At 40.4% G+C, this 23,756-nt stretch overlaps 1 protein-coding gene across 2 annotated transcripts in view; it reads right to left on the reverse strand.

The window, feature by feature from the left end:
* Dipk2b (divergent protein kinase domain 2B) overlaps nt 1-22,233 on the reverse strand; it is a 48,565-nt gene extending 26,332 nt beyond the window's left edge. The window contains exons 1-2 of one of the 2 annotated variants that reach the window (XM_063245759.1): nt 21,847-22,233; nt 16,410-16,674 (exon numbers count right to left, since the gene is read on the reverse strand). In XM_063245759.1, the coding sequence (XP_063101829.1) occupies nt 16,410-16,674; nt 21,847-22,079 (498 nt within the window). In that variant the 5' untranslated portion in view covers nt 22,080-22,233. The remainder of the gene's footprint in view (nt 1-16,409; nt 16,675-21,846) is intronic. The other variant, XM_063245758.1, reaches the window with a different exon arrangement.
* Between the last annotated feature and the right edge of the window lie 1,523 nt (nt 22,234-23,756).

Here is a 23,756-nt window from a genome sequence, read left to right on the forward strand (position 1 = left end):
TTGGGTATTGAGTATTTTGTATCAGCAATGAGAAAATTAACTAAGACACTAGGATCTTAGAAGTAAGATCAGAAGTCAGCTCTTCTTAGTAAGGAGGTCATTTTCAACAGCTAGATTTAAAATGCTGAGGGAATTTTTGAACAAATTAAGTTTTACTCTGAGTGAACTTGACTCTTCTCATCCTCTACTAGCACCTAAGAAAATAAGAGAAAGTACTAGTGCTAATAAAATCACTTCGAGATCACACATCCAAACACCTTTTCATGATTTAGTTGTTAAATATGTTTGTGAAACAGGGCTGAGATTAATCATGTATCACAATTAATCAATGTGCCATAACTAAAACAATGAAAATTCAAGAACATCTCAGTTGTTATGGGTAATTAAGCCAAAAGTTACTGGAAATTTTTCCAAGTCTTGTATTCAAAATCATGAAAACTCCCATTTGGTTTGTTATTAAGAGAAATATCTCACAGTTCTTTCCTACTGCAATAGATTTTTTTTTCTTTTAGTAAAATTCTTTCTGATTATTTTTTCCTCTGAAACTCAGGCACAACACAAGACATTTTGGAGTAATGGATTCCATTTTAGAAGTGCCTGCCATGACTGTAATCATCCTGGAGAAACCACTTGAATGATTTTAACGATTTAGACATCCAAAAATGTTCTTGTATCTTATAGTCCTGTTGCTTTATAGACAGAGGTCCTCTCTTAGTTCAGTGTTGCAGGTACTAGAGGAGGGACAGCAAGCTATAAAGCAGATCCTAAATTATTTCAGTTTTGCTTTGCAATCTCTAATTATGGCAGGCTTAGGATAGATCCCTTTCTCCACCTAGGAAGTTTCTCTGTTACCATTTGCCTGGGCTGATCAACTCAGGTTTCCTGAAACGCAGTCACTGAGGAAGTCACTGATAGAAAGTCAGGCACAAAAGATAGAAGCAGAGAGAGAAAATGAGCTAAGGGAGAGCACAGCATTTCGAGTTTGCCTTGGATCACATCAGAATGAATTAGCATATCTACATTCAAGTGAAAACTGAACAGACCTGTTAGGGTCAGGCGAGAGATATGGAAGGTTTCCTTTGCACCAGAAGCTCTGTCTCTCACAAAGCTAGTTTCTATGTAAGACAGGTCCTGTAGCTTCTGGTGGCATCCTTTCCTTGCACAGGGCTTCTGTTTGTTTTAGATTTTTGTTACTCTGAAGAGGTTCTGGATTGAGCACATATGGAATGCTCTCTCAGGAGCTGTGGGGCTGACGGAAGATCTGTTTCAACATGGAAGAGGACTTTCCTGTAGAAGAGTAATGAAGAAGCACCCCAAGTGAATGATTTTTCATAGGTGGCTTTCACCATTCTCCTGCCTGTTCCAGTGCTTTCTGGCATACCTCTATGTCTCATCTCTCCAAACCTACTGTTTGCTTCTCTTTTTTTCTACCGTGTGTTCCATTGGCTCGGGGAGGGACCTCTTCTTGGATGAGTGGACAAATTTTATCCCAAAGTTTGAAGGCAGAAAAAAATTTGCTTTCACATTCCTCCCAGCCAGCAGTATGATGAAGTAGTTACAAGTATGTCCTTCATATTTAAGTTGTCAATTGTAACTCTGTCACTTGACAACTGCATGGCTCTGAGTAAGTTCTTTAATTTCTTGATGCCTCAGTTTTCCCATGTAAAGTCAACACATAATACTTAAGGAAACTCTATCACTTATCTCTTGAAGCAAGATATTTGTGACAGTGAAAGGAGTGATTTCAATAATCAAATCAGTGGAGCTGGCATATACCACGACTACATCAGGTAAACTTTTACATATTGCTAACCTCATAATTACAGTGATTGCTCATAAAAGTTGCTATATATTATGAAATTTGATACGATGATAATAAAAACAATAACTAATATTATTGTGTTTTGCTGTAGGGGTATAGTGCTCTGTGTCTGGCATGTGTTGCTTTGTTAATTTTCAAACTTTATGGGGACCATATCTCACAATGAGGATTATGTATGCCATGAGTTGAGGAAAACATTCAGGGCTTTTTATAGAGTAGTGGATCCAAGATATGAATGCAGAGCTACTTGAGTCCCAGGCCAGGGTACCCCACCTCCTTGCATTGAGCTGTAGCTATTTCTTGGGTCTTCTCTCTCTCCAGTACTGATGTGTTGCTGTGCCTCAAGTGCAGGAACTCGATCCCATGTAGCCTCATTTCTTCAAGAACACTAGGCGTTGTCTGATACATGGCCAGTGTCATACGTCTTAGAGGTGCCCTTTCCTTCTTATACTCTCCGTTAGCCTGAATCAACGTGGCTTTGTACTTTTGCTACAAAGCTCCCTTGACTCCTCTCTGAAGCCTTACCCTGCATAACACTTTTAGGCCTGTTGCAGACAAATCTACTTTTGTCAAGTCATTTAGAAGTACAAATTCTTAGACTCTGCCTCAGACTGGATGAACGAGAAGCCCTGGGGTTCTGACCTCAGTGATGTGTAGGTTACGAAGTCCTCTAAGGGATTCTGATGCACACGCAAGTTTGAGAATCACTGTCTTACAGAATGCAGTTTAGCTTTCACTTCCAGCCCTAGCCCTGCTATTACCAACTTTATCCAATTGCTCTCTGACACTATCATCACGTATCGTGACACTTACTACTTCTTACAATCTCACCTTATTCTCACTTCCATGTCTTTGGTTGCCTGTGGAAGATCCATCACTGACATTGTTTCTCTCGTAGTGCAGGATCCACACCCTCCGAGGAGCTCTTCTATCCCTTCCAGCCCTCATTTGTTTTCCTTCCCTCCAGTGTGCTACACAGGCCTTTTTCTGTGTGCATCAGATAGCTCCTCTGTTCTGGGTTATGAGAACAGCAACTCTGAAACATTGTACTCCTGTAATGCACAGCAACTACTAGGGGTGCGCACCTGAGAGCTACTTAAGAAGCAAATCGTTGTCCACAGACTGAATAATGCGTTGCTGCACACTTACTTGAGATGTCTGACCCAAGTCTGGATTCCTGAGAGGCAGATTCCGGCAGCTGATGGTCTGCAGGAACTGTAATATCAGGTAATGTTGGAGGAACATGGAGCAGGACTAACATGGAGACATCCAATCTGCATGGTACTGGAACAGACTTCCAGAAAGGAGCAGAGTTGAGAAGCAGTGTGGCCCTGGAGACAGAGTTGGACTGAGGAGGTGTCTTCCAGCCTCCTGGTTGCCAGAGTAGCTGCAGCTTTGGCATAATAACCCCCACTCTTTAGATTTTAATTGGTATGATGAAGTTTCTGATCCTTGAAATTACTGAGACCTGATTAAAATCCAAGCAGATGGTTGTTTTTGAGACATGCTTTGACATAGTTATGCAGGTAGCTCACTTGCCTAAACACCTCATAACGTCATGTGTAATGTCTATGCGTCAGTATCTGGTCAGACTTACTTCTCTTTGCCTTCCTGTGCTCATGCTGTCAAACCTTTGGCACCCAAAGTCTCACCTGGTGTCAGCGATGACCCCCTTTTCCATGGGGTAGCTGGTATCTCTGAGGAGCCTGCTGGGGGAAGCAGAAACTGGCTCTCCTGCCCTATTGGAGCCTCTTTCTCTCTAACTTTGACTTCCATTTTTCTCCATGCCAAGACCCCAGGACTTTGACACTAAAGCATTTGTGGGTTGTTCAAAGATTTTCACCTTGGCAGATGAAATAATTACTGTGGCAGGCAATTCAGCTGATAGTTGGAGCAGGCAAGGCAGCTGATGCAGAGTAAAGCACATTATTTCATGGTCTGTCATTTTTATTCGGGTGTGCTAAGGCTTGCCATAATACTTCACTGGGGCATTTCTATCTATAGGCTGCTGGTTCTCTCTCTCTCTCTCTCTCTCTCTCTCTCTCTCTCTCCCTCATCAAAAGATAGAAAGTCAAGTGCTTCTGAAAGCTCATTTTGCATCCAAGCTTGTAAAACTAACCAAAGGTTTGTAAAAATATCCACAGTGGTTTCTGCTGTGCTGGGAGAGGGCTGCTGGGCTTCTTCTTCCCTTTGGCCTTTCCATTGAGGTTGTTCCACCTGTATCCTTCAGGGTTTGGAGAAGTTGAATCATAGGATTTTGTTTTTGTTTTAGTGCTGGAGATTGAAACCAGGGCTTCTTTCATGATAATCACATGCTCTAACACAGAGCTACATCCCTAGCCCAAGATATTTCAAACATTTCCACAGGGTCTTGACTTTATATAGCTGGGGAAGCTATCCTCCCGCCTGACGTTGGAGCTTAAGTCCACAGGGCAGACAGTAGGAAAGACAGGGTGGACACAAAGTGAGTGAAGAGCAAGGACAAGGTTGAACCCACAGGCACAAGCTGGAGCCTATGAGAACTGACTGAAACCCAGGTCACTTCTTGTGGCTTTTGAGCTGGATGATGCCGTGTCCTATAGCTGGCCGCCTTTGGTATGATGTTCGCTGTGGTCCAGTGGATCACAGAAGAAAAATGAGGAGTTAGAGAATAAGAAAGTAGTTGCAGGCCCAGCCTCAGTTTTCCACTGGCAAGGTTAGCCAGCAGGTAAGCCACATTGTGGGGGAGCTAACAAAGGACTATTGTTTTACTTCTGCCCTCCGAAGCCTCCAATAGAAACTCTCTGTGGTCCCACTGAAAGGAGAAACATATAATACAGAGAATTCTGGGAAATGTAGTTTGGTCTGGCCAAGTTGACACATCAGGAAGCCACAACATCACTTTTGGCTTTCTTTACATCTCTTATGGTGATTCTTTTTGTCTTCTTCGACCTAGCTGAGACACTTCACTAAAGCCTAAATACCCTGACTGTGTGTTTGTGGCATGGAGGCTTGCTGTCCTGAGGAAAGCCTGGACGGAAGAACAGACTTGCATAGAATTTGTGGACTAGGGTTGCAGGTGTGGCACTCCCAGTGGACAGGTATAGCGTAGACAAAGCTCACAGAGGAGCCAGTGATGTATTCTCCGGATACTTGAAAGAGCTCCTGCTGGACTGAACCTCTTTTATTGTCCGCCTTGTTCTTTTTTGCATTCTGCTGGGGATGGACTTTTAGGCCTTGTGCATGATAGGTAAACTCTCTACTGTCAGACCCCCACTTGGGCAGGAAAGAAAGACTCCCTGGGCAGAGTTGCTGATAGCAGCTGCAGAAACACAGAGATAGCTGGAAGCTGGAGCTTGCAAAAGGAGATGGATACTTTTTTTCCCTTTCATTTTCACAATCTCTATTATACATTTTGGATCTTATTTACTTTCTTTTTTTTAACACTAGGGAGACAATACAATATTTATACATGCCACTAGGAAAAGGGAAAGGAGAACAGAAAGAAAAGATTATAAATATATATATATATATGCATATATATGTGTGTATGTAAATATATACAAGATAGATAACTATACTATTAATCTCTGTTCATCAAAAAGAACAATTGTATTTTCATTGATTGATCATTTTTATACCTAAATCTTGTACTCTGAATGACTACTTTCAACATAACAATATGCAATATACTAACTAGTATTAATTTCCTATTTTTTGAAATTCTGCATAGTTTTTAGCATTTTTGTTTGTTTTGAAAATAAAAAAAGGAGATGGACAAGCAACTACCCTATGCAGCAGCACCTGCAAGATGCAAATGTCACCAAGATTCGCACCTCCTCCAAACTCAGACTAAAAGTTTCCCACTCCTCCCTGCCATACCCCTCCCCTATCCAAAAATCCATAGAAAACATTCCTCCCACCGTCACTTGGGATCAATGATCTTATCACTCTTGGCCTGTCTGCACCAGGTCTCAATAAACTTCACTTGTTGCTTCAACTTTGCCTGACTTAGTGGTCTTGGTAATGCCTCATTATACCCCAATACTTACCCTCAAGCTACACCTTCATTCCTGAACCTCCTTTCTATATCTTAACAATATTCTATCCTTCTTTATAGTTCCCAATTCCCCTGTATCCTGGGAGGCTTCGCATCTATCTGATCCTTTCTGGGGTGGAGGGAATGTCATTGTATTTCAGCAAAGACAAGAATTGAGCCAACACAAGAAGCACAGTTAAAGGCCGTTTGTGGCCTATGGGATACAGACTAGCCTATAAATTCAGTGAAGAAGACTGAGACAAGTAAGTTGGAACCTAACTCTGGAGCTCTTGAATATCATATTTAGATTGTATTCTATAGAGACAAAGTTATTACAAGGATGCCGGGAGCATCCTCAAAACCTTCTGATGGGAGTTAAATTCAATTTGGCAGTATATATTTAAAGATATGAAAACTTTTATATTCCTTTATCTGGTAGTTTCACCACAGGAAATGAGGGAAGCAACAAAGCATAGTGTGTAGAGTTAGGAGAAAGACCTGTGTTCAAATTCCAGTTTCAGAATTTACTAGTTGTGTGACCTTTAGCAAGGTATGTTCATCTCTCCAAGCTTCAAATTCCCCACTGGCAACATGGAAACAGGAATATCTCAAAGGGTTTTGACAATGAGCTGGGGTAAATGTGTGTGAAGCATGCCTGACCCATAGAAAGCAGTCATCAGGTGGTACTTCTGAAAATAAAACTTGTCTCAAGAACATAATACAAAATTCAGAGAAAGTTTCCAAAGAAATGTTTATCAAACCATTATTTATGATAATTGAAAATCAAACAACATATTCAAGAATAGTGAATAAAATTGTGTTATATCCATGTAATGAAACGTTGCTTATGAAGAGTTTCAATGATATAGGAGATGGGATATAATGTTAAGTCCCACAGGAATGTGCAATATTACATATACAATTTATATGTAAACAAGCTAAGTGTGACTAGAAAAAAACTAGAAGGAAAAACTTCAATTTATTAATAATAGCAATTTCCTCTTTATAAGTGATTTTTTCCCTCTTTTCTCTTCCTTTCCTTTCCTTCCAATTCCCTTTCTTTTCTTTCTTCTCTCCACCCCCACGCTGGAGATCGATCCCAGGGCCTCATGCTTGCTAGGTGAGTGCTGCATCACTGAGCTACTCCTCCAGCCTTGCATTTTAAAAATATAGAATTTATGCATTTTTATAATGAGTACAGTTGTCCCTTAGGATCTGTGGGGATTGGTTCCAGATCCCCTTGGCAGAAAGTATTTGCATAGAACCTATAAATGGCACAACATTTGCATAGAACCTACAGACATCCTCCTGTATAATTTAAAACCTCTCTATATGACTTATAATACCTAATACAATGTCAATACTATGTAAATAGTTGTTATACTCTATACTTTAGGGAATAAGAGCAAGAAATCTGCATGTTCAGTATAAACACAACTTTTAAAGAATGTTTTCAGTCTGTTCTTGATTGAATTCATGATGTAGAACCCATGTTACTTTGATAATCAAAAATAAAAGCTTTAAACAGAAGAAAAGAAAATTTTTGAATTGGAAAGAGAAAAGATCTGTTTGGGGGGGAAGGTAGTAGGTGACAAGGGTGTGCATATGTTTGAGAGAGGAAAGGTGAGAGGCAAGGAGATGAGTCACAAGGCTCTTTGAAGCTATCCAGAAATAGTGCCTTTCCACCTTACAACGAATGGGGCAACACACTAAGGGTGCTATGTAGGCGGGGCATATGTTTGGGCAAATTCTCTGTGCATGTCAAGGAGGTCTACACAAGAAGGAAAGAAGTCTGCAATGTAATACATGTATCTGACAAAGAACATATATCTAGATGATAAAACCTGTATAAATTGTACAAATCAATAGTAAAGATACACGCACCAATAAAACATGGACAACCTTAAGCCAGCACTTTCCCAAAGATGAGATCAATGAAGATAATAGGTACTATAATATAAAAAAGGCTCTACATCATTAGTTATCAGAAAAAAGCAAATGAGACCACACAGTGAGATTTCTAGATACCCACAAAATAACTAAAACTTATTAACAATAGTAACTATTGATGGAGATAGTGAACAAAAGAATTCTGTCTTCCTTTGTATATAGGCGGAAATCAGTATAAGCACTGTGGAAAACTGTCTGACAGTACCTACTAACCCTCCCTCTCTATATATACTATAATCTAGTAGCTTCACTTTGGTATGCTTATGTGTAGAAGCAGATATGAGCAAAAATATTGGTGACAATTTCAATTCACAGGAGCCCAAACTAAATGCAACTCAAATGGTCATCAACAGTGGAATATATAAACTGTGGCCACATCACACACTGGAATATTATATTGCCATGAAAAGAAAACAAGTTACTGATTAATGCAACAACATGGCATGGCAACATGGCCATGACAAATAGCTCAACTTGCTGATGATACAGTATTATAATATTGTAGAATTCAATTTAAGTGAAGTTCAAAACCAGGCAAAGTACTCTGTGGTGATTTAGCCTAGAGTATCTTTAGGAGATAGAGTAATCTCTGTTTGACCTGGGACTGAGAGATTTCTTGTGATGTTGGACTTTTAGTACTGAAACTATGATAGTCTCAAGAACATTGGGAGTCTTCTTTGAGAGGACACTTGAAAGTATTCTCAGGGGCCAAAAATGTTTAGTATCTTGATATAGATGGTGGCCATGAATGAATGCATGTCTGAAATTTTGTCTAGTTATACACTAAAAATTTATATTTAAGTATGTGATTACTTAAATATAAGTACGAAGACAAAGAAAGGAAAGGTTTGTCTAATAAGGTTATGGAGAAAGTTTTGGTGCATAGCAAAAGGAAAACCCAGCAATCTGTTGTCTCATTGTCTTATGTGTCAGGCACTCGGACTTTGATTTGAAAAGGGTGAAGCAAAATGTGGTGAATAGAAATGGAAATCAAGATGGATAAAGGAAAGCTTTGTTTTTCAGAGTGAATTTCTGTAGAGAACAGAAAGGACATGAAAACTCACTTCTGATATTCAAAAGGAGCAAGAGTAGATCAGGAAAATTAGTGATTAGTGAGTTGATCTTGGATCATAGCAAATATTCTAAAATGGGTTATTAGTAGGATGATTTATGAACCTCTAAAAGGAGAAATGATGATCCTTTGGAGCCCTTGAGGATTCTTGTAATTAAACCATCCCAGACTAACTTAATTTTTCTTTGACCTGGTTATTTTATTTTTAATCAGAAAAATGCAACAAACTTAGAATATATGGATTTTAGTGAAGTATTTAACAGAGATTCTCAGGATAATACTGTAAAGGAGACTGAAGAAACAAGATTTTGCCTGTTAGAAAACTAAGGTGATTAGTAATTGGTTAACTGACTTTGCTTAACAATTAATGGATTCATCCTCATTGAGAAAAAGGCTTTCTTTTTGGCCCTGTTCTGTTTAAAGTTTTTATTAATAACTATTTTTATTAATTTTAAATTTAACTTTTTATTAATACGTATTAATTTTATTAATAAAATTTTTGTTTATCAAAACTGAAGATGATACATACATAGGGAATAGTAGTTATGATTCATATTAACTGATAGCCTAGAGTAAAAGATTTAATCTAAGATTATATTTAATGGGGCAAATCAAAGGTTCTGTTCTGTAAACTCAAATCTAGTCATGGGGAGTTTTCAGTTAACATAATGTTTAGTATGTTTCAATATGAGGGGAATGATCAGATGGGAAGAGGACTGGGGAAATGGAGTGGGGACAAATATTTTGAAAGTTTGATTGATGAGGTTTCAAGTTTATTTCAAGAATCTATTATGTATGGCCTGGTGAGTAGAAATCTAGTTTGATCTTTAGTAAATTGATACATTGCTCTCTGGTCAGTGCTCATATATAAACTGGAAATAAATATACTATATACTTATTAAACCAAAGAAAGGGTTTAAAAATCATGCTTTCCATAAAAATCTTGATAATCCTTAGAGAGAAGAGTAGCACAATTGGAAAAGTTATAACTGCTAAAAATGACTCGTATAGGTATAGGACCAAATTGATATGTATTTTAATATTTTTTGAATTATTTTCCCACATTAATGACTGAACTTTGTGATGATGACTTAGTAAATTAGATTGATTTCCAATTTTCCTCTGAGCAGTGATTTGGCAAAAGCTAAATCACAGATTGGGGGAATGTAAGTTTTCTTGTTGGTATTTTCTTGGTGTATAATTACAATGTCACTTATTCCTCTGTTGTTCAAAAGACAATGGTTTAAAATTTCTGGTTTGGTAATTTTTTCCTTTGCTTGTGTTATTGTTAATGTCTCATGTTACTAACTTTTAATTACAGAAGACAGTCTTTACTATTTTCAAATGAAAATATTTATTGAGGGGATTGTGGTCTAACTAAATAAAATTTGGAATATAACATATAAATTGGTTCTATAATTAATTATTCAACATGATATTCTTCATAGATAAGTATTATATGATTATACAGTTTAATCTCAGTTTATTTCATATCATGTGGACATAGGTAGAAGCATAACCAATCCAGACCTCTGAGCAAAGTCACACTTTGCAACAGCAAAAGCATTTGTTCCAGAGTACAGTAGTTGATACAGTAGTACTGATTGTAGGGCATATATTCCAAGATTTTCGGTGGATGCCTGAAATCACAGATATATGAAATTCTATATATGTTATGCTTGTCCTATACATAGGTACAAAGTAACAGCAATAACTAATAATAAAGTAAAACAATTATACTGTAATCAAAGTTATTCAAAATTGGTATTTCTGGAATTTTCCACTTAATATTTTTGAGCTGTAGTTGACTGTGGATAAGTGAAAGCAGGTTAAGTGACACTAGCAGAAAGGGGGGCCTGGTGTACATCAGAATAGGGTTAGTGAGGTATCAAAGGGATAATTTCATAGCAAGAACAACGGATGCTTTGATTCTTTAAAAGGGAGCTTGCTTGACTACCATTTATGTTAAAGGCAAGTGGAGAACCCTATAAAAATGAAAATTGCCCTGCATGGTCTGTCCTGGTGACTGTTCAGGCGACAGTTACGTTTTGGCTGGTGTCTGCCTTTCTCTGTATTTGACCAGCCTCTGGATTGGGTCCCTAGTGATCCATTTCATGCCTGTATCTCCCCTAGTCTTCTCCTGCCTCCTTTTTCTTTTTCAATTTGACTGTATCAAGACCGGTCCGCCTTTCCTTGTCTTCTTTTCATTCATGAGATCTATCAAGAATGATTCAGGAGTCACTTTAGTGGACAGGCTGGGTGATCTAGCAGTCTTTTTTCTATGAGTCTATAATGATACAGTGGAGGCCAGGACATTAATAGGTAAAGTTTCTTTGACCTTCTAAATAACTTTTTTTCCACAAATGAAAGGTAGTAAGTCTGAAGGATTCTACTCCTAAACAAATTCCATTGCTTAAAATCCCAGTTGCTTCAACCCTCAGAAGTTCTATGATTAGACGGGGAAAGTAGTTGTGTGGGCACTTGCATCCGTTCCACACTTGAAACATCCCATTCTCGAAACTTTTGTGCACAGAAGGCGCTGCACAGTGACTACTTTCCAAGGGGCATTGGAAGCAAGGTCTCATAATCTCACAGTCACCATGTCTCTCTGACATGGCTGTGATTCTGTAAATTGCTCACCGGAGGACATGAAAGCGACATTGTCCCATAAGGTACTGGTCAGGTAATTTTGAATACTTAGATTTCCTTTTCCACTATTGGTCATTTCATCCTTTGCTCCAATGTTATATAAGAATAAAAAATGATACAGTCATCAATCAGCTGTTTTTGTTGACAGCATCAGCACAGTCATGTTCTTTTCTAAAAAATCTAATGCAGTGTTTTTGAATGGTTGGTAGTTCGTGAGGGATTAAAATATTTATAAACTGAAACATGGGTATGCATCCAATATAAAATTTCTATCTTCATTAAACACTTTATCATAACCTGTCTTGCATCAGAATGAGTCTAGGAAGGTCTCCTCACTGGGGCATTACCTACCGGAGAGCAGCGACATTGTCTTGGCACCTTTATGCCCTCTTTGAAGTGTCAAGAACAGGTTCTAAAAAAGGCCTTACATATTTTCAAGTTAAATTTAAGCCCAAATAAATTTCCCTTGTTTAGTAATTACATACAAACCTATATTTTGATTATATTATTGAGTACATTTTGGTTAATTTCCTTACTTTCCTGATTCTATATATTTAAAGAAATAATGGGGACGTAGGAAGTAAAATTGCCAGGCATCTGATCAAAGCTGCTGGAATGCTCTATACCGCCATCTAGTGGGAGGAGAAGCTCCATGGCCATCTAGTTCTTTGGAGAAATAGAACGTGTGTTTAGAACATCAGAAGCTACGGGATCGGGATCCTACTCCAGAGGATGAGAGGCAGACCCCGTGGAGAATATGTGTTTTTCTCTCATTAATCACGGGATGCGTCAGGTGCTTACCTCTTTGAGCTTGTTATAATAGCAGAGGAAGCCCTCTTTGTGGTTTTGCGAGCAAGCACATCTTGAGAAACTCTGAGTGGTGCTATTGGCTGTGGTTCTATTTGTGGAGTAGTAATTTAGGGATATTCCCACTGGAACAATGCAGTTTTCCGAGGAGAGAAGTCGTGGTTTTCTTAGGGTAAGTGCTACACGCATGCACATACGTGCACACACACACACGTGCACACACACACACATACACACACTGCATTGGTTTTTCCCCTTCTTCCTGTCCTCTCCCTTGGCTGCTTCCTCTGTAGCCTACTGTCTGTGACTCAAGAGAGACTCTTTAAGACAAAGCTGCACTTGGCCTGTAAGAGGGGACCCCAGACAGCCTCTGGTGATGACTACTGAGATTTTTCATCCAAGTTGACTGTTCATAGACAGGACTGATGGTCCAAGCTCCAATGCCTCTACATTTCTTCTCTCTTCAGTTTACTTTCATTTCTTTGATATTTTTCTCCTCTCATCTCTGCCTTGTCAGTTCTCTGAGCAAAGCATGTTAGTTCGTTGTGGCTTCTTTTTCTTCCCCAAACACATGCCAACACACCCTGTAGATGGACACAATTGAGGACTCTGGCCTAGATCTTTGGTGGAAAGTGGTTCTTGAGGAAAGCAGGGAAAACACGTTAAAGTCAAACACTGAGAGAATCCCAGGGCCAGTCTGACTGCTAGATTAGGCTGGCACGGGGCCATGTGGCATAAGTGGAAGGAAGAGGCATGTCTCTCTACCATTTGTCCATTTTGTAATAGCTCTCCAGCTGGTGCCTGAAACTCCTATATAAGCATAAAAAGATCATGATTTCCAAACCAGAAATTTGGACTCGTGTCTGATGAATTATCAGAAAAATAGGGCAGAGCTATTCAGCCAAAGCTAGGATGAGTGATCATTAGGAGATTTCATCTTATTCCAGCTGAGATCAAAGACACAGGCTGCTTGCTTGGCAAATAATCAAGAAGGATTCTGGGGCCACATCTGGGTTTAATAGAGGGACACAGGGACATGCAGTTGTTTCTCAGTAGCCACAGGGGACTGGTCTCAGGATACCAAAATACAGATGCTCATTTCTCTTACATGTAATAGTATAGAACCCATGTATATCCATCTGTATACTTTAAATCACCTCTAGACTATTTATAATAACCTGAATGCTATACAAGTAGTTGTTATACTGTATTGTTCAGTGAACAGTGACAAGGAAAAGAAGTCTGTACAAGTTTAGTACAGACAGTTTCTTGAGAATATGTTTGATCAATGGTTATTTGAATTCACAGATGCGGAACCCATGGTTGCAGAGGCAGTAATATTAGGAAGGTCCAAGACAGTCAGAGATGGGCAAGTGGAAACTTTGCAACATTGACTTTATACTCAGATGGTTTCTTAGAGGGCCAATGATGAAATAGTAGTAGCTGCTGATGTCTTGGCATGAACTAAGTTATTTGGTTTGCTGCCCATCACATGGCTCTAAGAGAACAGAGTCACGGGACAGGTTATTTTTCAAATGACTTATTTTTATTGAGCTAAAATTCATATAACAAAAAAATTCACCACATTCACCATTTTAAAGTGCACACTTTAGTGGTTTTTAGTACGTTCTTAATGTTGTGCAACCAGCATCACTCTCTAATTCCAGATCTTTTTCATCACCCCCAAAGAAACCCTGTGCCCATTAAACACATGTTCCCAATTCTTCCCTTCCCTCAGATCCTGGCAAGCACTAATCTATTTCTTGTCTCCACGAATTTGTCTATTCTGGATATTTCCTGTAAATATGTGGTTGTTTTATGTCTGGTTTGTTTTACTGAGCATGTTTGCAAGGTTCATTTATGGTGTGGCATGAATCAGTACTTATTTATTTTTTATGGTTGTATACTATTCCACTGTATACATTTTGTTTAGGCACACTTCATTTGATGAACATTTGGGTTGTTACCATATTTAGCTATTATGGATATGCTATTTGAGTATTCAATTAAAAGTTTTTGCTTGAACACTTGATTTTAGTCTCCTTCAGTGGATAAGTAAGGCTTTTTTTTGCCTTTGGTAAAGACAGATCCATTTGAAACTGTTTGATATGTTAATTTTGTTAAAAACAAAAGAGCAGCATTTGGATGTTGCTAGATGAAGCCTGGTATGTATAAACAGATGGGCTGAACGAGGGTCCTAAATGGTTCTGGATTGGGTTATTTTATCAGGGTGTTTTAATGGATGCCATTTGGGCAGAAAAAAAGGAAAGTCACTTAGTTGGATATAAAGCAAGGCGTTAAAATAGGTAAAACACATTTTAGCACAATTAAGAAAGGGACTTACTTATTACAAGAATGCTACTTGCTGTTTATCTCTATTACAGCACCTTCATATCTACAAACTCATTAGGATGAAGCAATCAGGCAGAGCAGTTACCATTTGCTGGCATTTGAGAAGCAAGAATGTCCAAGGACCTAGCACATCACTTGGTGACAGTATTTGCTAAATGAATGAAGCAGAGTCATATCTAATCAATGTCAGAGCTGGGAGAGTCTTTGAGATTATCCCTAGGTCAGTGATGGTGAACATTTTAGAGACTGCCTGCCCAAACTGCAACCCTAAACCCACTTATTTGTCACAAGGTGCCAAAACTACAATTAAACCTGAATATTGAGGTTTTAGTTTGGAAAAAACAACTGTTAACCAATGTCCCGCTGCTGGGTTGACTTGGCTCATGTGCCAACATAGAAGGCTTTGTGTGCCCACTGCAGCACATGGGCCATAGGTTCACCGCCACTGCTGTGGGCCTTCTTCCCTAGCCACTTTCACAGCAGGAATGTCAGAGCTCAGTAGGAAAGTCCTGGGCTTAAATTCAAGGTCAATTGGGTGGTAAACGAAAGACCCAAGTCTGTCCCTTGTACCCACAGGGAATGTCACAATATCAATGACATTGCTTTGTGGTAATATGTACTCTTGGCTGTTTGTACCACTGTACCATAAGCTCCTGGGAACAGAGCTCCTGGGAATGGAGCTTATGTCTGAGTCATCATTGACTCCCCAAGGTGCAGTGCAGTGACTGAAACTTGTTGAATGGGTGAACAGGAGCCAGAAGGTCTCTGTTCTTCCTGGATCTCCACTCCTTCTCCGTGGCGCAGCTTCTAATGGCAGATGTACAGCTTAACCATAGTCTCCAGGCCCCAGGGACCTTTCCCCTACACTCCAATATTTATATCTGTCAAGATAAGTGACATTAAATGTATCTGGAAGTTTTTTTTTTTTTTTGACTTGTCAGTTCCCCTGGAATGATTTCCAGTCTATTTTATTATGGAAGTGTTTAGGAGACAAGGGAAATTTGTTTTCTTATTTCAAAACCTAAGACCAGTATAGCCACCTTACATAGAGTCTCATATATTTTGTGCACAAGTAAGTTCCTGCCTTTGCTATGTTGTCCAGGTCCTGGGTATAGGCAGTCTTTCCTTGAGGATTGTACTTCATAATATGGGACTTGACAACATGGAGGCAGGAAGAAGCAATGGGATTTTCAAGAAGGTCTAAAACAAAAAGTTCTCTGTTCTTCCTGGACCCTTTATCTACTTTGCTATGGTCCTCAACACATACTGTGGAAACAGTCTCATCTTGGGCTTTCCCAAACTTCAGAACTAGCTATGGAATGTTGTCAGGGGGTGGGCTGTTAAAGTCATCCTGGGAGATCTTCCCCCAAGAGATGGAAGCCAGGGACTATTTCTCGAATAGTCTCCAAGGGTCACATCAAAAAGAATGATAGGTGACAATGGGACAGAGCCTTACAAATAAATCTTAAGTTTCTGTCTTGTCTCAAGTCATTCTGTTTTATTATAGTTCATATTATAGTTTAGACAGGCCAGAATGTCTCTTTTATTCCCCCAGATGAGATGTGAGATTGGAATAGATCTCTCTCTCTCTCTCTCTCTCTCTCTCTCTCTCTCTCTCTCTCTCTCCCCCTCTCCCTTTCCCTCTGTCTCCCCTCCTTCCTTTCTCCTCCCTGGCTCCCTCCTTTTCTTTTTTTCTCTCTCCCTGTGCCCACCCACACACATACAGCCTGAACACTCACCTGCACCAGGTCTGGTGTGAGGCGCTTGGCTTGCAGCCATTTCTGGAATCTTTCTGTTTTCTTCAGGACACGCTCAATGCTGCAGGTCTTTGGGGCCGATATGGAGGCACAGATTCTCCTGTCTGAGACCTCATTTTGGTATCTGCTGATTAGGCTAAAGATCTCCACAGGGCGCCAGGTTTTAGAATCATCTGAGTAATTTGCAGGGTAAGAAGGCAAGGAGTGAGAAGGCAGTTCAAGATTGGAAACCAGCGAGTTGTCAAACCTGTTGGAAGAATAGTCCTTTTAAGATTGAGGCCAGCAGGGGTGGGAGAGAGGGAACAATGGCCCACCTGATCCATTTCTCTTACAGTATTGCAAACTCATCTTATGAGAGGACTCTTCATTTCCTCAAACTCCAAGAAGTATTTATGTGATGTCAGAAAAGGTGAGGGAGGTATGAGTGAGACAGAAATTATTCTCTTCACTCAACTGGCTGTTGAAGGGCTAGCTACAGCTGCCTACATTTCTATTCTATGTGCAGGTAGTAACTTTACACTGACTCTTTTGATTCTTGCCATATCCTAGGCCTCCCTTTACAGGTTTGGGAATCGAAGCTCATAGAGCTTGAGCCCTTTGCCAAAGGTCAGATAGTATGTTGCAGGGGTACAAACCCCAGCTTGTCTGTCAGTAAACTCCACTGTCTTTCTGTTCCCTTCTCCTGGTTCCCCAAACCACCTACTCTCTGACCAATGCCTAGGTCTTGGAACCACTGTTCTCGAAGAGGCTCTTGGGCCTGTACTGGGGAGATCAATGTCCCTCCATATCCAACTTGAAGCAGCACCTTCAATTTTTCTTTCAGTCCAAAGATTTAGGTCATCAATACCAACCAAGTCTCAGAAAACTGTGGCTGCTAAATAGTCATCACAACTGGAAGCTGTTTGGGCTCCAGGAGCTATGCAATTGTACACAGTGCCCTCATCAGTTTTTAATCTTCCTCAGAGGAGAGGCACAGCCTTATTTTTCTTTTTTTTGGTCTTTTTCCTTTTTATCGGTACCGGAGATCGAACTCACGACTGCCTGCTTGCAAGGCAGGCACTTATGCCGCTGAGCTAAATCCCCAGCCCCAGAGGCACAGCCTTATTATCATTTGCCAATTTCCTCAGCCTTGTGATTACCTTTTCCCCCCACTTATTTCTCCAACTGTGTGCTGGCATTTCCATTAGAGTAGAATTTCAAATCTCCTTTTGATTTATGTATGAAAAACTACCCAAACTGGGTATATTGGTGTATACCGTAATTCTAGCACTTGGGAGGCTGAGGCAGGAGGATTGCTGTGAGTTCAAGGCCAGGCTGGGTTACAAAGTGAGTTCAATGCCAGCCTGAACTGGTGAGACCCTGTCTCAGAAAAGAAAAACAAAAACAAAACTACCCAGAAAAAGTTTACCATAATTATTATTATCAATTGACGGTCATACAGCAAGTGAAAATCGGGCTATAATACATTAGTGTAATTTAAATAAGAATCATTAGATTCTTACTATTGGGTATTGTTGAGTAACCCCATGATAATGAGATTTGGGTAATATGTTTTGGAAGAGATTGTTTTATTTTCTCACTTACGTGATGCAGCCTCATCTAAAAGACTGCAAGCTTTTCCTATTATTTGATGGCAAAGAAAGCCACACAAAAAACTCATAAGGGCAAAAGGGTCATGGAGCTTGTCCAAGGAGCTGGAATGTGCAGGCATCTGAATTCCTGGAGAATGTACGAGTGCTCTAGACCTCTCAGATTTGGGAAGATGGGCAACCAACAAAAATGGTCAGGAAGCAACTTTGACAGTGCAAATCATAATGAAAGTAGACACCTAGAATTCCGTTCAAGAAGATTGCCACAAGAATATTTAAGAAGATGAAACACTGTAAATTTGTGATGATGTTTACTAGAAGTTTTGGGACAATCATGGGAAATGATCCATCCCACTGGGAGAATCAACTAGGGCCCAAGTCCGCAAGGCGGGCCTGTCTGCCTGTGTTCTGCAGCTGCTCTTATTCATGGACTTTCAACCCTACTAAAGGTTCTGGGTATAAGTATTTACAACTGGTTGGCTCTTTCAGTTAATGATAATAGTAATACACATTTCTGAAGTACTTAAACATGCCAGTCACTTTGCTAAGCACTTTGTGTGTGTTAATTTAATTCTTTCAATAAACTTATCAGGCTTTATACTATTATTAACTATACATATAAAGAAACTGTGCAGAAGAATGTCAGTGAAAAAAAATGAGTCCTGCTTCTTATTCACTAAATTGTTAATATCCTGGAATTTGGAAAATCACAAAACAAGGCAGCTTCCTAATTTTTCTTCTGAATCGAGACTATGGGCATAATTGATGTGAGGCTGGGAAGGCTCCTCACTGGGCTACAAGATGGACAAGCAGAGTGAGCCATGGTGGTGCATACGTATAATCCTAGCACTCTGTGAAGCAGAGGCAGGAGGATCACATGTTCAAGTCCAGCCTCAACAATTTAGAGACTTAACAAGCCTTTTCTCAAAATTTAAAAAGGCGGGGGGGGGCGGGTTGCTGGGAAAAATGCTCAATTTAGAACAGAAGAAATGCAAATGAAAATATTGCAATGCTAAATATTTGCAATAGTGAAGTAAACTTTACACACACACACACACACACACATTCACGCTATATTTTTGAACCAGAAATCCTACTTATAGGAGTTTTTCACATGAAGTTAATCAAGGATATGCACAAAAATCTCACCACAGAAATGTTTAACACAACACGTTATAATATTGAATTAGAGGAGGAAGAGGAGAGTGAAGAGGAAAGGGGGGGTTAAATAAAAGAAGCAAGTTGTGCTACATACATGTACTCACTCCCTGAGATGATTGTAAACTGCAGGTACCACAAACGTACTAATAAAAAATATTTTATAATACTGTAAAAAAATCCTAGATCATCTTATGGTAGTGAATTAGTTAAATAAATTAAGGCTAATTGATGTAGTTGAATGTCACAAAAGTATTAAGGATTCAATTGTGAAGAATATTTAAGCATATGGAGAGATGTTCCTATTATATTTTTAAAAAAGTTTCCAAAATAGTAAATACAATAGTAAATACAATGAACTTTTGTTGTAAATATTTCTTAATTCATATTTAGAATAAAGGTGGTAAAGGCTGACCAGCAAAATGTTTGCTTTAAGACCGCTCTCTTGTGGGAGGAATTATACATGATTTTTATTTTGTATTACCCTTAGTAAACATTCTTTGATAATTCTAAAATAAACAAGTGCTACTTTTCTAGTAAGAAAAAGTTACTTATAATGCAGAGAGAAGGATTATAAAGAAGTCTGCCTCTTCAGTTGTACTCACTGTCTCTGGTTTTTGTTTGTTTTTTGGGACACAGTCGCACTATTTAGTTCAGGCTGGCCTTGCACTCAGAGATCTTTCTGCCGCAGGCTCCCAAGTGCTGAGATCACAGGTGTGCAACACCGTGCCTGGCTTCTCTCTTCCTCTCTTCACCGAGGATGAACGTTCTGTGTGGAGAGCTATAGCCCTGCCCCTGCCTCGCCTGGTGTTTTCCTGTGTGTACCCTTTCCTTTCAGGCACACATGGAAAATAAATTCCAAGGGAGATGAAGTAATATCCTGAACGCCAATAGAGTATAAAGATATTTAGGAAAATGCTTTCTGAGTTTGGCCAGTACCTGCCTGGGGGGAAAATGCCTTGCTTATGACACTTGATAAATAAGCAGGAAGGGAACTGAGAATGCTTCTTCAAGTGAGTCTCTTACTTCCCCTTCCATCTTAAACTGTCTTAAGATATATTCATGTGATCATTGCCTCCTTCCTTGGAGGAGTCAGCACCAGTTCACCTGTGTTCTTGGTCTTCTTCATCCCCTTTTCTAGCTGGGAAACCTGAAGTTCACATTAACACTACCATCTTCACTTCATCTCACATCCAGTCAGTCAACAAAGTGACTGTATAGTCCAACCTGTGTGCTTCCCGCCCCTCTTTGGCCCCACGACCTGTCTTCCAAACCTATGAGAACGGGTCTCACAAGCCCTGTCAGCAACTCCAGTCCATCCTGAGCACTGGTTTCCCCGTCCCAGCTTACCACCATCAGCATTGCCCACGATGCCTTTGCCCTGATCAAGCCTCTTTTGACATTTAAAAAGGCTTAATAGGAAATGTTCATATAAACTCCCTAAAATATCTGTGATCTCTCAAAAGAAGTTCAGCATTTCCCATGAGTACTTTCTATTTATGGTTTCTGATTCCTAACTTAGTTGTTGAATAATCAAAGATGTCTTTGGATAATACAGATTGGTAATAAAATAATTGTTTATACTTTTTGTTTTGTTACTGAATCTTAAAAGCTTGATAGGGCCTTGAGGCTGGCCAGAGGAGAAGGAGCGTGGGACAAAGGGTCTTTAGTACTGGTTAAAGTCTTGATCCTTGGTACAGCATTCAAGGCTCCCTGGCCCATGTATCACACCTGCTTCCCTGCCATGCCAGTCATGAAGCATCTCTCAAGGCCTCCTACACCTCTGGGTTTTTCCTTCAGCTATTTCTGCTGCCTCAAGCCCTTCCCTCCCACAAAATGTCAGCTCAGTTTTCGAGACCTTGCTCCAAATTCTTCCCCTTGGAGAGGCCCTTTCACCATCTACATTTTGAGTTCAGGTCCCCTCTTTGGAGCTCCTTACTTTGGTCTGCATCAGACCAAGCCTATTATTTTTTTTATAACATGGCTCCCTCCTTAATCACCCCCATCTCCCATGGAGTACAAAGACCAGTTATAGTGGCTGTTACCCCAGTGCCTTCTGGGCCCTGGCCTTGGTTAAATCTCCTTGACTGTGTCCAAATCAGTTTGAATTCCAGAGAGTAATACGATTCTTTGCTGAGAGCCATGTGTGTCACAAACACTTTCATTTTCCTCTGATCCTGGTAACATCTCTCAACCATTAAGGGGCTCTGAAACTTTGGAGCAAACTGCTCCAGTTTGAATTCTAGATCTGCCCTTGACCAAGTCACTTAATCTTGCTATGTCATGGTTTGTCAACTGAATGACAGGTGTAAACTGTTAACACCAGGATGGTTTCAAATGGCTACACACAGTAGGCTTTCTATAAATTTTATTGCCTCCCTTTCGACAAATAAACTTGGAAAATACAATAGCTCCAGGCTGCGCCATTCATAGTAAAAGAAAATGTCAAACTTTCATTTCAAAAGGAACCTTTGCATTTAGCATTTAGGGCTGGAGTTTGGCTTTAGCCCCTGCCCTCCTACCCACTTCAACCATTACTGCCACCAAGAAATGGTTTCGATTCAGCTCCCACCCATAAATTACATCCTGACCCATTTTTAACAAACCCCTGGACATCTTCAATGAAGAGAACAGAATTTTGCCCCTTAGAGTTATTTGATTGAGATTCTGACCTTATTTCTTCTTTAAAGAACTTCTTGCAAATAGATGTCCCAATGCAGGCATTGCATTTATCAAGACCGAGGAAGGTCCGTCCCAAATTGTTGCTGCTTCTGACTTGGGGCACCAGAGAAGGAGGGGGAACAGCTGGAGAGGAGAGACAGCTCAGTGCTGAGAGCCCCAGCAGCAGTAGGGCCGGCCAATGTGGGCGGAGAGCAGCGGCCTCAGGCCCCAGCCTGGGATCCATCCCGGGCTCAGGACTGCGCTTTCAGTTTCCACGCAGGGCTGCGCGGGGGCTCAGATGGAAAGAAGGCCTCAGAGCAGCAGGCTGGGCTTTAGGGTGTTGGCCTCATCCCAACCTTCCAGGTTTCTGTTTGGGGATGCTGATCTGCTCAGGGCTAATGAGGCTAGGGAGGAGGTGAGGAAGTTCTTGGAGGATGCTGATAATGTGTTTCCAGAGTCACTCTTCCTCTGCCTGGGCGGTTACCTCTGCTCAGGGGCAGCTCACTGACAGATTTCGGAAAGGACAATGACCACAACTTCCCCGTGTGGTTCTCTTGACAAACACAGGATATCCCAGCTGGGCAGGAAAGGTCCAGGCAGGATGTGTGCTCGACCTAGGTTCCACCTGGGAGTTTCAAAGTATCCTGAAGGCCTCCGCCCTCCACTGTTTTCAGTCTGGTTATATCTGTCCCTACAGAACACACACACACACACACACACACACACACACACACACACCCCTGCCCCCTTTCTGCCATACTTTCCCCCATTTTACCATATTCAGCTATGAAATAACTACTGGTTAATTTGCTGGCTGGTAAGTGCACATTTAACATTGATTTGAAAGCACAAAGCTTTTTAGTGCTCAGGGAATAGAGAACCTTGGGGTCACCCATTTTCTCTTGCTGATCTGAGGCCAAGAGAGAGGCAACAACCTGGTGGCCTCTATAGAGTGATGAAGAGAGCACCAGAAAGAGCCTCTTGCCTGTGCCCAACTGTGTTGGTCTCTCTTCCCAAGGCCTGAGCATCCCTCTTTTCTTTTCACCCTGCCTCACATCTCAGCAGCTGGCCCGATTTGAAAAGACTGAACTGCCCCACGATTTCTTTCCTCTGGATACCGAGAGAAGGGAGACAGTGTAGAGTAGGTGCAAGCACTAATTTTGGAATAGAGAGAACCTATGAAGACTAAATCAGGGAAGGCAGTTTGTCTTACTTTCTGCGGGAGGCTGGGGCCAGGTTGCTTGGCCAGTGTGAGAATATTAGAGTACATGAGAAAGTGGGGCTGGGAGAAGCTAAGAGGGAATGGGAATGGCCTCAGGAGAAGTAGAGTTTTGGTAAATCTTTGTGGGGAGAACAGGGTGAAATAGTAGTCTGATGATTAAGCGTGTGCTTATTAGCCATCTGGATATTTTCCTTGGCAGAATGTCTGGTCACATTTGTTTTTTGTTGTTGGTTTTTTTTTTGTACAGTCTGGATCCTAGGCCTTTGTTGGCAATGTGATGTTATAGTTTGGATCTGGACTGTTCTCCAAAGATCTATGTATTGAAGGCTTGCTTCCCAGCCCATGATGCTTTCGGAAGGTGGGGGAAGCTAAAAGGTGGAGCTTAGTGGCAGGTGTTTAGGTCGCTGGAAGCTTATCCTTAGAGGGAATTGTGGGAACACCAGTCTTTTGCTCTTCTTCTTTCTGTTTTTTTTCCCCCTAATATGTACTTTTGCTCCGTCACATATTTCACCATGATGTGGGCCAGCTGACTGAAATTTCCAAAGCTGTGAGCCAAAATAACCATTTTCTCTTTATATGTTGTTTATCTCAGTAACAGGAAGCTGATTAATGCATATTCCTTACAGGTATCTTGTCCCAGACAGAAACTTGTCTTTCATCCTCTTAACAGATACTTTTTCTTTTTTGGTACCAGGGCTC

The sequence above is a fragment of the Cavia porcellus genome, unplaced genomic scaffold (genome assembly GCF_034190915.1).
Source record: "Cavia porcellus strain 051 isolate PalLab524CR breed Dunkin Hartley unplaced genomic scaffold, mCavPor4.1 scaffold_3, whole genome shotgun sequence".
Taxonomy (NCBI): Eukaryota; Metazoa; Chordata; class Mammalia; order Rodentia; family Caviidae; genus Cavia; species Cavia porcellus.